The sequence below is a fragment of the Myotis nattereri genome, assembly GCF_964212035.1.
Source record: "Myotis nattereri genome assembly, chromosome: 3".
Taxonomy (NCBI): Eukaryota; Metazoa; Chordata; class Mammalia; order Chiroptera; family Vespertilionidae; genus Myotis; species Myotis nattereri.
Window position 1 is genome coordinate 100,708,141 of NC_138077.1, and position 12,677 is coordinate 100,720,817.

Here is a 12,677-nt window from a genome sequence, read left to right on the forward strand (position 1 = left end):
CTAAATAAGTCATACAAATTAAAACTTAAGTTTAATATTCCCTTTACATCATATTTATAAGAAATTTTCCAAATCATTAGCAGCAATTTTTTAACTTCAATAATTTAACAAACTCAAACATAGCGCTATCTACACTAATAAAAGAGAAACATGCAAATTGGTGTCACTCCACTATGCCCACCAGCCTATCAGACGAGTATGCAAATTAACCCAACAAATATGGCAGTTAATTTGCATATGCAGGCACTGAGCGAAGACTGAAGACAACATGGAAGGAACCCAAGAGCTGCAGAAGGGAGGGAAGCTGTGGAGAAGCAAGCGGGGTGGCGGAGGTGGGAGTGAAGCCTGCCTTGGCGGGTTTCACTCCCTTTTCTGCTTCGCTCTGGCCGCAGGAAGCCCTATTCTTGCAGGAATCTTCCTGCAACGGGCCTCTAGTCATACTTAATAACTAGTATATACATCTCTTTTCTAACCCCACACTGTTAACATTTCTACTCAATGTCAAATATGACTATGAAATACTAAAGCATGATTGTCCCATTCTGGCCAGGTGGCTGAGTTGGTTGGAGCATCGTCCTGTACACCAAAAGGTTGCTGGTTCAAGACCCACTCACATTTTTGAGGCAACAGATCAATGTTTCTCTCTCATCTCTCTCTCTCTCTCTCTCTCTCTCTCTCTCTCTCTCTCTCTCTCTCTCTCTCTCTCTTCCTCTTTCTCACTTCTTCTCTCTAGAAAAATATATTCTCAGGTGAGGATTATTCTAAAAACTTTATCATGTCCCTTTTCCTTTGCCAACTTCTCATGTCCTTATCCCTTTGAGCAAACTTCTGTTGCTGCAGTGGCATCTAGCAATGCGTTCCTAATCACTGTAGAACTCAGAGCATTACTCTCTAAGGCTTTGAAGTTAGCCCAATTCCATACATGAAGAAGTTTCTAAGCTATTTATGTACAAAACAACAAAGTGCAAGAATTTATAAATCTGTGTTTATACAATATTATGGTGACAGGAAAGATTAAATTGTGAGGCCAGACTTGTGGTATATGATACTTGGTTGGCTACATGTGCACCTTCAATGACTTAAAACTTTTCCTAATGTTAAAATTAAGAACTAAAACTGCTAAAACCATAGTGTACTAGTTCTCATCCATGACCATATAGTATATCTACTGGTAAACTTTACAAACTAAGAAGGATAAAACTTAACCATTTTTCACCAATAACTCCCGATTCATGGCAATAGTGATCAAAATTTTGTCCCACAGTTTAAGAGGAGAAAAAAATACTGATTTTCTTTCATCATTTTGAATCATATGTAATTCATGTAAAAATACTATTCATATACCTCCAAATATTGTTGTAGGACAGCCAGGCTGCTTTTCTCCTCCATTTGGGTAAAAATCTATATGTCCCACGGGTTCTAAAATGCCTAAACCTAAGAAGAAAAGCACCCAAGAATCACAAAATGCAAATAATCAGATCAACAATACTTGTATAAAATAAATTCTCCTATAAATCTATTGAAGGAGACTTTAAAAAATTTAAATTAAAAATAAAATAAATGCAATTTTTAAGAAGATGAGTTTTTCTGTTACTAATTCCTCAAATGAATTCCTCATGAAAAGTATGGTTCATCAATTAAATACATTTACCAGTCACCAGTTTACTATGGGTCCATCATAATTCTTTGTGCTATGAACATAAATGAAAAAAATTGGAAATGACAGTGGAAGTAAGACATAAAAAACCCCCAAAATACAGTATGTCAGATAAGTGCTATAGAAAAAATTAATACAATAAGGGAATAGTAAGTGACTAGTGGAGGTGGTAGTTTTCACTTTTAAGTAAATTAGAGAATTTCCCACTTAGGAGTTAAGAGTTGAGCAAAGAGCTGAAGGGTATATGTGAGGCAATGGGCCAAGTAGACAACTGTGTGAGCATGCCCAGGGTACTCAAAGAAGCCAGGTTAGCTACAGTATAATGTGTAAAAAGGAGCACTGGAAGAAATGAAGGGTAGTCATATAGGACCTTTTAGGCAAGTGAGATGACTTACTCTTATTCTGGATAATAATGCATGGGACTTGGGGCTAGATTCACAAATTGGAAAAAAATCAAAAAATGCTGTTTAAGCTGGAACAAGTTGGGCCATAGTGGCATGAAACATGTAGCTGTGATTTAAGGGCTTCTGCACATCTGTGGATCCTTGGGGTACTAAGAAGAGTACAAATTCTGGGTCCATTACAAAATGGAGTCTATAACCCAGGTCTATAAAGAGGGTAACAAGTTCACAATATTCAAAACTGTAATTGGATATAAAATTTTGCTGCCAAATAAGATAGCCATGCTTTGGCTTCAGGTGGAAGAAATATCCTACAACTTAATGAATTCTTGAAAGAGATCAGCAATAAATTTAGCATAACAAAGATAAATACTTAGATAGGTAGTAAGGGTTACGATGACCCTCTAGAAAATGAAAAGGACACCATTCCTGAGTAGACACAGCATTAGATCAGGCATTGCCACCACACACCACCCAAGAAAAGCTCATCTATAATAATAAAAGCATTATATGCAAATCGACTATGCCAGAGGCTAAAACCAACAGTAGTTAGCATATTGATGCAAAAAGACCCATTGGAAGGCCAATGGACTTTGATATTCAGCAGGGCTAAAAATCAGCATAATATTGCCCTGCTGTGGGCTCAATGGTTGAAGGCAATTCCCTAACCTGATAATCCTTTTACTGTTTACCAAACTTTACCTTTGATATGCCTGCATGCATTGCTAAAGGGCAAACGTGTATTCAAGTAAATAAAAAGCAGACCGGCTAGAAGTTGGCGTGACTCTCCTAGAGAGAGGTTTCCACCTGGCCCCCATGCCTTCTAAATTCATATTTCTTGTGTAGTATTTTCATTTGTGCCTCAGCCCCTCCTTTAGATCCTGAACTCTGCTGCAAAGGTTGCAGCAGACTGAGTGGCCGAACATCAAAATGACCATCCAGATGACCACACTATGACATGTACTGGTGCCAGGCCAGCCAAGGCAGGTGCGATGCAATTGGTCCGGGGGGCCAGGCCATCACCCCATGATCACCCTACAGAGGGAGGCCCAGGCCACCGGCTGGTAGGGCAATCAATCAGGGGGCTCCATGATTGCCCCAAAGAGTGAAGCTCAGGTCACCCTCTGTGGGGCGATTGATCAGGGGGAACTGGGGGACCGGGTGTATGTGGTAGTGGACACGGGCAGCACCAGGCCAAGGCAGGTGCAAGGGGGCCTGGGGAGTGAGGCCGTGAAGCCAGGACCAAGAAGCTGGCAGCCAGGGAAAGGTAGGCCTACCATTGCACAAATTTTGTGCATTGGGCCTCTAGTTTCATAATAAACTTGCAAAATACTCTAAGTTTTAATATAATTTCTTAGAGAATTTTAACATTTATAAAGTGTTGCTTATAGTGAAATATTTACTGGGAGACATTATTGTAAACTAAAAATAAATTTTGGGAAATGTTTTCACAAGCTGTTAATAGTAATAAAAAATTTTAAGATTAAAAAAATGTAACAACTTGATTTAATTCTAGTATATCACAGAACAAAACAACAACTAGTGAGGTGTCCCCAGGGCATGAGAATACTGGGCATGTGCATTAAAGGACAGGAAATCAGTATATAAGGAAAGAGACAGCATGATTTAGATGCTTTATTAGAACCTCTTAGAATTCAGTGAATCATTGTGTGATTTGATTGTGACAGTGGAAAAAGTATACTAACCAATCCCTCTTTACATGCCATCATCTGCTTAACTTGTGGAATTTAAGCAAGGATGAACAACCTCCTAAATGTGGCCAAAAAGTGTCCAATAGTTTGTGAGATCTTTAAAATTTCCTTATATCTGAGCTCAACATGAAGATGCAAGACTAAGGGTTCCAGGTTTAGAGTCATAATTTTCTCCCATCTGCCACTGAAGTAGAGTCAAACCAAGAAGACTGCTCAGGAATCATGGAGAAGCAAAATATATTTATTATTAACTTACAAGCAGCCAATTCAGGCATATTATGTCCCTTTTATCATATGGAGGGGGCAGGGCAGCATGGTCTGCTCAGGTCATTCATTCACTTGGCTTCAGGGTGGGGAGAGCAGATGTGGGTTTTTAATGCTCTTTTATTATATATGTAACACATAAGTACAGAAAGGAACATAGAGCGTGATGCTAGTGATAATTATAAAGCCAGTAGCCACTTAGTCACTTGATACCCATGTCAAGAAATAGTAACTTAGAAGCCCCTGGTATACCCTATCCAATCACCAGTTTTTCCTTTCTCTAAAAAAAAACCATTTTTTTCCCATTTATAATATCCTTCATTTTGCTGTTCTTTATCATCTCAGCTTATCTCATAAAACACTACAATTTAGATTTGGCCATTTTGAAAAAATACATAAATTGACTCATACTTCATGTATTATTTTGTGCCTGGCTTCCTTAGACTATTAGTGTACAGGGTGGGGAAAAAGTATGTTTACAGTTGTTCATATGGAAAATGATACAAAATTTAATAAATAATGATACAAGAATAAACTTTGTGTTTCATGTACTCACAACTGTAAACCTACTTTTGCCCCACCCTGTATTTCTGATATCAATCCACATTGTCAGATGAATGTGCAGTGTCAAAATCTCTGTTCCCCATTTGTGATTGTCATAAAAAGATTACCAAAGATACCAACTCTGTGGCATCTAGTGGCAACTAAGATATGACCAGCTTTTCATCAAAAGATGCTGAGTACAGTTGGCCCACCATATCCATGGGTTCCAAATCCATAGCCTCAACCAACCACAGAGCAAAAATATTCCGAAAAAATGCGTTACATTGTTTCTGACATGTGTTATGTAGTTAGGCCTATTATGGTTGCAACTCTACTGAACAGTTCAGACTTTTTTCTTGTCGTTATTCCCTAAACAATACAGTGTCACAGTTATTTACATAACATTTACAATATATTAGGTATTAGTAAGGTAGAGATGATGTAAAGTATGTGGGATGATGTGTGTAGCTTCTATGCATATACTGTGCCGTTTTATACATGGGACTTCAACAGCTGTGAATTTGGGTATGAGGGGGTCCTGAAACCAATACCCATGGACACCAAGCGATGACTGCATATGACAATCCAAAAGAGTTTATTAGGAAAAGTAAGATATGCAAACAAAAATAAGAAAAAGTATACAGAGCTAATTCAAAAGGCTGTAGGCAGGATAGATATTGGGATTTCAGGAAGAATAGTTCAGACAAAGAACTTAAGAGTAATTGGGCAACAGGTATGCTGTGTATAGGAATGTTAAGCTGATATACAGAGCTAGAGATAAAGGTAACTTGAGATGTTGGGGCTATTGTACTCAGACTATGAAACTTTGAGCACTGTAGGTGACCTTAGATTCCAAATAAGGAGCAGAATTGCTCCCACTATAGTTTCAGTGGATTGGCATATAGACATAGAAGCTGAAAAATTATTATGTATGGCATATATGGCATTTATATTCCTCACAAAGGCATTGCCACAAGGTACATTCAGAGTAATATGGGAGCAAATAAATTACCTGGACCAAAGAAAAAGAAACTCGAGGAAACAAGGAAATATGAGCAGTCCAAATGTCTCTTCCTCCTGTCTCTGTCTTAACACCATATCCTTCCCATGACCACAACCACAACACACCTTAATCAGAGCAACATACTAGTGAAGTGTAGACTCTGTAATCAAAAGGTTTCATTTTAAAGTCTGCCTCTGCCACTTGCTGGCCTTGGGACTTGACCCTAGCTTCCCCATTGGTAAAACATGAATGATAGTGTTTACTTATCTATAGGGACCTAGAAGAAGTCCATAATTAATTCACATACACCTAAAGCATTGCCTGATGTATAGGAAATGTTCAATAAATCTATATATATAAAAGGCTAAGTGTCGTCCTTCCCTCCACCCGGAAGCTATGATGTCCACTGACTTCCAGAGGGCAGACGCTTAATGCAGGAGCTGCCATGATGCACACTGGCCATTTAAAAATAAACGGCACCATGGACCTGGCACCGACAAACTAACACCTGGCTTCCCCAAGTGGGACATAGGCCCTGCCACCACCCAGGAGCGACACCCTACCTAATTGCACTGGACACTTCCCAAGACCCCATGGGGCAAAATGTGGCCCACAGCCCAGTCCATCCCGGAAACAGTCCCTGTGGGTGCCAGGTAATGACACCATGTATCAATGCCTGGCTTCCTCTCCCTAGTGACTAGCCTCCTTTGGAGTTTCTTCAGCCCAGGAACATGACTTGCTTTATAGCCAGGTGCAAACATTTTATAGTTTAACCAAATGTTTGTGAAGCATTTTCATGTGCCTCATCTCATTTGATCCTCACAGAAGTCCTGGAGTAGGTAGGTAGGAGACTCAGTAGAATCCTATTTTCTTTTCATTAGCTGAAAAACAGATATTTGGAAAGTTTAGAAACTTAACCCAACTGAAAAGAAGTAAGAAATGGTGGACCTTGCCCTAACCAGTTTGGCTCAGTAGATAGAGCGTCAGCCTGTGGACTCAAGGGTCCCAGGTTCGATTCCGGTCAAGGGCATGTACCCCAGTAGGGGTGTGCAGGAGGCAGCTGATTGATGTATCTCTCATAGATGTTTCTAACTCTCTATCTCTCTCCCTTCCTCTCTGTAAAAAATCAATAATATACATTTTTAAAAAATCAATAAAAATATATTAAAAAAAAAAAAAAAGAAATGGTGGACCTTGAAAATGACTTCAGGTTTTCTCACTGCGCAGAATATAGTCAAACACTGCTACAGTCAAGTATTTTATCCTTTGTTCTCCCTGCATGATCTACAATAATAATCTGCTTTGTGTTGATATTTACTGCTGTGTTGCTGACAATTACCTGAAATTGAAGTTGGGATGCTTCACTGGGCTGGAAAAAGTTTAGCTAAATCAGAAAGCAGGTCTAATTAAGCAAGTTTTATTCTATGTATATAAAAGGCTAAGTCGACTCACACATGCACAATACATATAAAGCTCCCGCTGGTGCATGTGTTTCGATCTGTCATTGTTGATTATAAATTTGGTTGTTTTTGTTGACATTCTGAAGCCTAAAGAAAGTGGCATCATTGACAGAATATGTCTGAAGATCAATTATTGTCACAAGTACCTCTGAAACCAAAAGAAGCTGGCATCGTTCATTGTAAACTAGATCCCAATAATCCAAATGCCACTAAAATGAAACAAATCAGTACAGTGGGGCCTTGGCTTACAAGTTTAATTCATTCCGTGACGGAGCTCGTAACTCAAATTACTCCTATGTCAAATCATTAAAGTGAACGAGTGAGACACGTGATGCTGGGCTGATTTTGTGGCATTCACTGTGATGTTTGCTGCGCCAACTAGCGGTGGGGTATCTGAAGCTGGCTTGAAACCCGAATTTTAGCTCGCAACTCAAAGCAAAAAATCGGCAGAGAGACGGCTCATATCTCGAAAAACTCGTTAGTCGGGACACTCGTAAGTCAAGGCCCCACTGTATCCTGTTTCCTACATTATATGCAATGACATGTCCTATTCTTTTTCACATGGTGAAAAAGAACGGATATTGCATTAAGACTCAGAGATGACAGTGTAATCAACAATAATACTAGACAAGCCCTAGCCAGCTTGGCTCAGTGGATAGAGCATCAGCCTGTGGACTGAAGGGTCCCATGTTTGATTCCAGCCAAGGGCACATGCCTGGGTTGTGGGCTCGTTCCCCAGTAGGTTGTGTGCAGGAGGCAGCCAATCAATGATTCTCTCTCATCATTGATGTTTCTATCTCTCTCTCCTTCTCCTTTCCTCTCTGAAATCAATAAAGAAATATATTTTAAAAAAACAAAACAATAATACTAGACAAAATGTAAGGACACGAGTCACACAAATGCAGTGTTATGGATTTCATCTCTCTATCCGGGATACATTCAACCCTATTTTAAATGTTGTTATATCATGCTGTTATTATTTATTTATTAACCAATTTGTATATTATTTTCATATACATTTACTAATTTTCTTTTATCTCTGACACTTCTATTATAGAGAAATGGCAAGTAGTGATATTAAAATATTTCTTCTAATTAATTTCCTTTCAATGTGCACAAATTCATGCACAAGGCCACTAGTATTATTATAATCAGTGTCAAAGATATCAGATTTCAATGAATATTTAAATTATTCATTGAAAGTGTCTGTCCAATGTATTCTGGCCAAAACTATCAATAGTCTATTAGACATTTTCAGGAAGAATAAATAAATTATTTTCCTACCAGTAGGGAAAGGTATTTCTTCCCTATGCCTGAATTGCTGTGCTCAGTTCTAGTTGATAAAACTAGAAAATGAGTGGAGAGAACGGTAACTTAAATACAATATGCATGGAGGAAATCGTGATCAAATCAATAAAACTCTCAATAAAATAATCAAGATGAAATATTTTTTTATAATTTTTAATTTTTTTTTTTTTGGATGACATGATAGTTCTTGAAACCTGAAGTTGGGACACTGAAAACAAAGAGTGCCAATAGACACCACAGGATTTCACTAACTCCAAAAAATACAGCTTGTGGTAAATACACTCACTACATAGTTACAAATGTATCATCACTTTATCTCCTACTCTTTCTCTTCTTAGGTTCTCCTTTCTAAGTGTCTACATCCCTTTTTTCATTTTCAAATAATTAATCAATAAATTCTGCATTGTTACCATCAGTATCAGAATGGATGACATCCACAAACTTTGCATCAGTGTAATGTAATCTGTCATTTGATGGTTTTCCATAGAATTTTGGCCCAGCAGGGTCAAGTCCTGAAATTCAACAAAGAAACTATAAATCTCTTATTCAAGTTCTACTATAATGTTCACCAGATCATATGCTTGCATTATTATTACATCATAAATATAAACCTCTATAGTTTTAGCTTAAATCTGTCTAAAAACAAATTTAATGATAAATAAAATTGGATGAATAGCAAGTATCTTTACTATGTTAATAACTAGAGGCCCAGTGCATGAAATTCGTAGGCCCGTGCCTTCTTGCAGTCTGGGATACCTAGGCAGATGTCCACCTGCCAGGTTAGGGGATTGGGCCTAAGCCAGCAGTCAGACACCCCTCTCGCAGTTCGGGGCTCTCGCAGTCTTGTACTCCTCTCTCATTACTGCCTACCTGTAGCAAAGGCGGGAGAGGCTCCCACCACTGCTGCTGGGCTCACCAGCCATAAGCCCGGCCTCTGACTGAGCGGCACTTCCACTGACCACAGGGGGCAGCTCCTGCCTTGAGAGTTTGCCCCCTGGTGGTCAGTACTTGTCATAGCAACTGGTCATTCCACCATTTGGTTTATTTGCATATTAGGGTTTTATTTTATAGGATACTTTTTACCAATTTTCAGATTTTATCAACAATACAGTATTAAGTATCACTAGAGATGCCTCAACAAAATATTGTAGGTTTTAGCAATTTTATTTAAGAAGTAATTAGGAAAAAATGTTAGAACTTTAATAATAAATAACTACTACAACTTGTGAAGGGGGAAAAATCATTCCCAATCCTGTGCATTATTAGTTCATCCTGGGTCTATCTATAGGTCTAAAATAATGTTAAGCATCAGATGTAATTTGGGCTGTGGGATTAAATACAGTTTTTACTGTTTCATATTTAAATAAACATTTATTTATCATTTACTTCTCACAAAAGTTTACCACACACATAAGAAAAATATATTAAAAGTTCCATGAAATATGAATACATTTTTGATATATTTTAAATTCTAAGTAAAAAGTCTAGGCCAGTGATGGTGAACCTTTTGAGCTCGGTGTGTCAGCATTTTGAAAAAACCCTTACGTAACTCTGATGCTGGGTCACATATAGAAATTTTTTGATATTTGAAACCATAGTAAAACAAAGATTTATATTTTTATAATTATTTTATATATTTCAATGCCATTTAACAAAGAAAAATCAACCAAAAAAATGAGTTCGCGTGTCACCTCTGACACGCATGTCATAGGTTCGCCATCACTGGTCTAGGCTCATGATCTTCTGGATAGTGCCAAAAAAAGGAGGGAGGAGATAAAAGTCAATGCCTTGATAAGATATACACAATGGAAGACACATCATCTTAAAAAGAGATTTTTAAAGTAAAATATAATGTTATCTCAGGCCCTTCTATTATTCTTGTTTATTTAGCCCACTTACTGACTAAGGCAGAAAATTCTCTCTTTCTATAAGTGATTCTGATGTAGAAGCACCACATTTACTGGACTTGTAAACTTTCATAATTGCTTGACATGTATAACCTTTTAAATTGGACTAATATGTGATTAAACACACCTTAAAATAAAGTAGGTTTACCACCAGTTGAAACTGAGTTAGCATGGCGATTGAAAAAAAATATGGGCTTTGGCTGCTAGAGACCTTCGTGTAAATTCTGGTTTAGCTGTTGCTAACTTTTTAACACTTTCACATTCATTCAATTAACCTCAGTTTTCACATCTGTATAATGAGAATGACACTAAAACTGATCAAGGTCAGGAAGGTATACTAAAGGCTTGTAAACATCCTAACAATCTGTACTAGTTATCCACTCCTCTCCCCCTTTTGCTTAACTTCCCTAAAAACTCTATTACCTTTTATTTACACTTGAAATTATTAAAAATCTTCTATAGACGTCAATCTCCTTAATTCTTAAAAAGCTAAACTGGTTGGGGAGGGATAATATCCTACCAGTTCTCAAATCACCATTATTCTAGAGGCAGGTGAGTACTAGAATTATTGGAGGAGGTCACTTCGAAATTATATAGCCATCTAACCACTATACTGTATACCTGAAAATTATATAATTGTAATTGAAAAATAAACATTAAAAATAATAAAAAATTAAAATGAAATACTCACTGACTGGCACTTACTGAAATACTCACTGAAATACTCACTCACTGTCAACTGTGAGGTCTGGACTTGGACCCCTAGACCACTTGGTGCTGAGAAATAGGGCCTTACTGGCTGGATGGCATCGCAAGCAGAGAGAGAAACTGGATACCACCTTCCAGTAACAACTCTACACTAACAGAGTGGAAGCATGTTGCCCTGCCTAGCTAAGCCACTTCCGCCACTGTCCCCAGAAAACTGATACATGCTTGTAGAAGATGGCAAGCAGAGAAAAAGAAGCCCTGCGTTCAAATTCAGATTATTTCACTAATTAGGCTACACCTCAGAGGTAGGAAGACCAGATGGCCCTGATTCTCCCATGATGGGTGGCTGTGCTGAGTGGTTGAGGACACAAGAACTCAAGGGAGCACCATTTCCATCGTATCCTAGAGATGTACAGAGCTCAACCTATGCAGCCATGCTCTGTGGCCTTATGGCCAATTCATCCCTACCATAAATGGAAGTCTTCCAGTACAAAGAAAGTCTGTAATTCTAAAAAATTTTACCAGCATTCCTAAAGGGAAGCATGAAAATCCATGTCAGCATTATTTGGTAATCAAGCTCACCGGATGAGGTAACTTTGTTATGAAAATTTGAGAGGATCTGGAATCCCTTAAATTTAAATACCAACTCCCAACTCTCCTATTGTTCCAGTAAAATTTTTAAAAGTATTGAAATACATCAAATTCTTTGAAATTAAATATAGCACATTATTATATTTTCAGTTAAAAAAGCTTTATATTTAATGGAACAACTTTTTCTTTGTATTGTTATGACGTGTTTTTAAAATTCAAATGGAGCTGCAGAAGTTGATCTGATTCTTTTCAATACTATAAGGGTAATATGCTCATCTAAGAACCAAACAAGACTTTTAAATCTAACTAAAATAAATACTAACATTTGAATATAATATAGAAAAAATAAATATTTGTGCATTATTTTTATATTATATCTTAAATATTATATCTATTAAAGTTTAAATAAAGTAATTTCTGATGCTTAAATATATGCAAACACATTAATTTTATTTAAAAATTTTTACCTGTTATTCTTCCAAGTTGACCTTGAAATATCTTTCCAACAAATCCACTAATATGAGCCCCTAAACTCATACCTATGAAATGAAAATTATCAAGAGATGCTCCATGCTTCTGCAATAGAAAGTGCAATGTTACAGTTTTCATTTCATAAAATCACAAATTATACCTTTTGCATCAATATTCTAAAATTTGTTATTTTTTGTAGTTTAATCCATTTCTGAAAGATAGAAAATAAGATTTTATAATTTTAAAACAACTATCTTTGTTCAACTTCTTCCATGAAATATCTGATTTTTCTCTACACATTTTTAATAATTACATTAAATTTTTATTTAAAAACTAGAGGCCTGGTGCACGAAATACATGCACGGGTGGGGCCCTTAGGCCTGGTCAGCAATCAGGGACAATTGGGGCCAGGCGGATCAGGGCTGGGCCGGAGAGGAGGTGATGGTCGCCTGGCTGGGCGCAGAAGGAACAGATGCTGGATGCTGATCATCAGCGCCTTGCCACTGTGAGGTTCCCTACCTCCCCTCTCCTCCTTCCCTCGCCACCACGCCACCACCAAGGTGGGCAGGCGGGTCAATCAGGGCCTGCTGGCTGCGGGGAGGGACAGGGCACAGGAGGTTGGCCACTGGCCCCAAGGAGGGAGATGGCCCTC

The 12,677-nt window shown here is 37.9% G+C and overlaps 1 protein-coding gene across 1 annotated transcript in view; it reads right to left on the reverse strand.

The window, feature by feature from the left end:
* Positions 1-12,677, reverse strand: part of LIPI (lipase I) — a gene marked incomplete at both ends in the record, with an annotated part of 77,147 nt that overhangs the window by 33,892 nt on the left and 30,578 nt on the right. Inside the window, 3 exons of the mRNA XM_081087412.1 lie at positions 1,345-1,434; positions 8,759-8,860; positions 12,022-12,130. Of these exons, the coding sequence (XP_080943538.1) occupies positions 1,345-1,434; positions 8,759-8,860; positions 12,022-12,130 (301 nt within the window). The remainder of the gene's footprint in view (positions 1-1,344; positions 1,435-8,758; positions 8,861-12,021; positions 12,131-12,677) is intronic.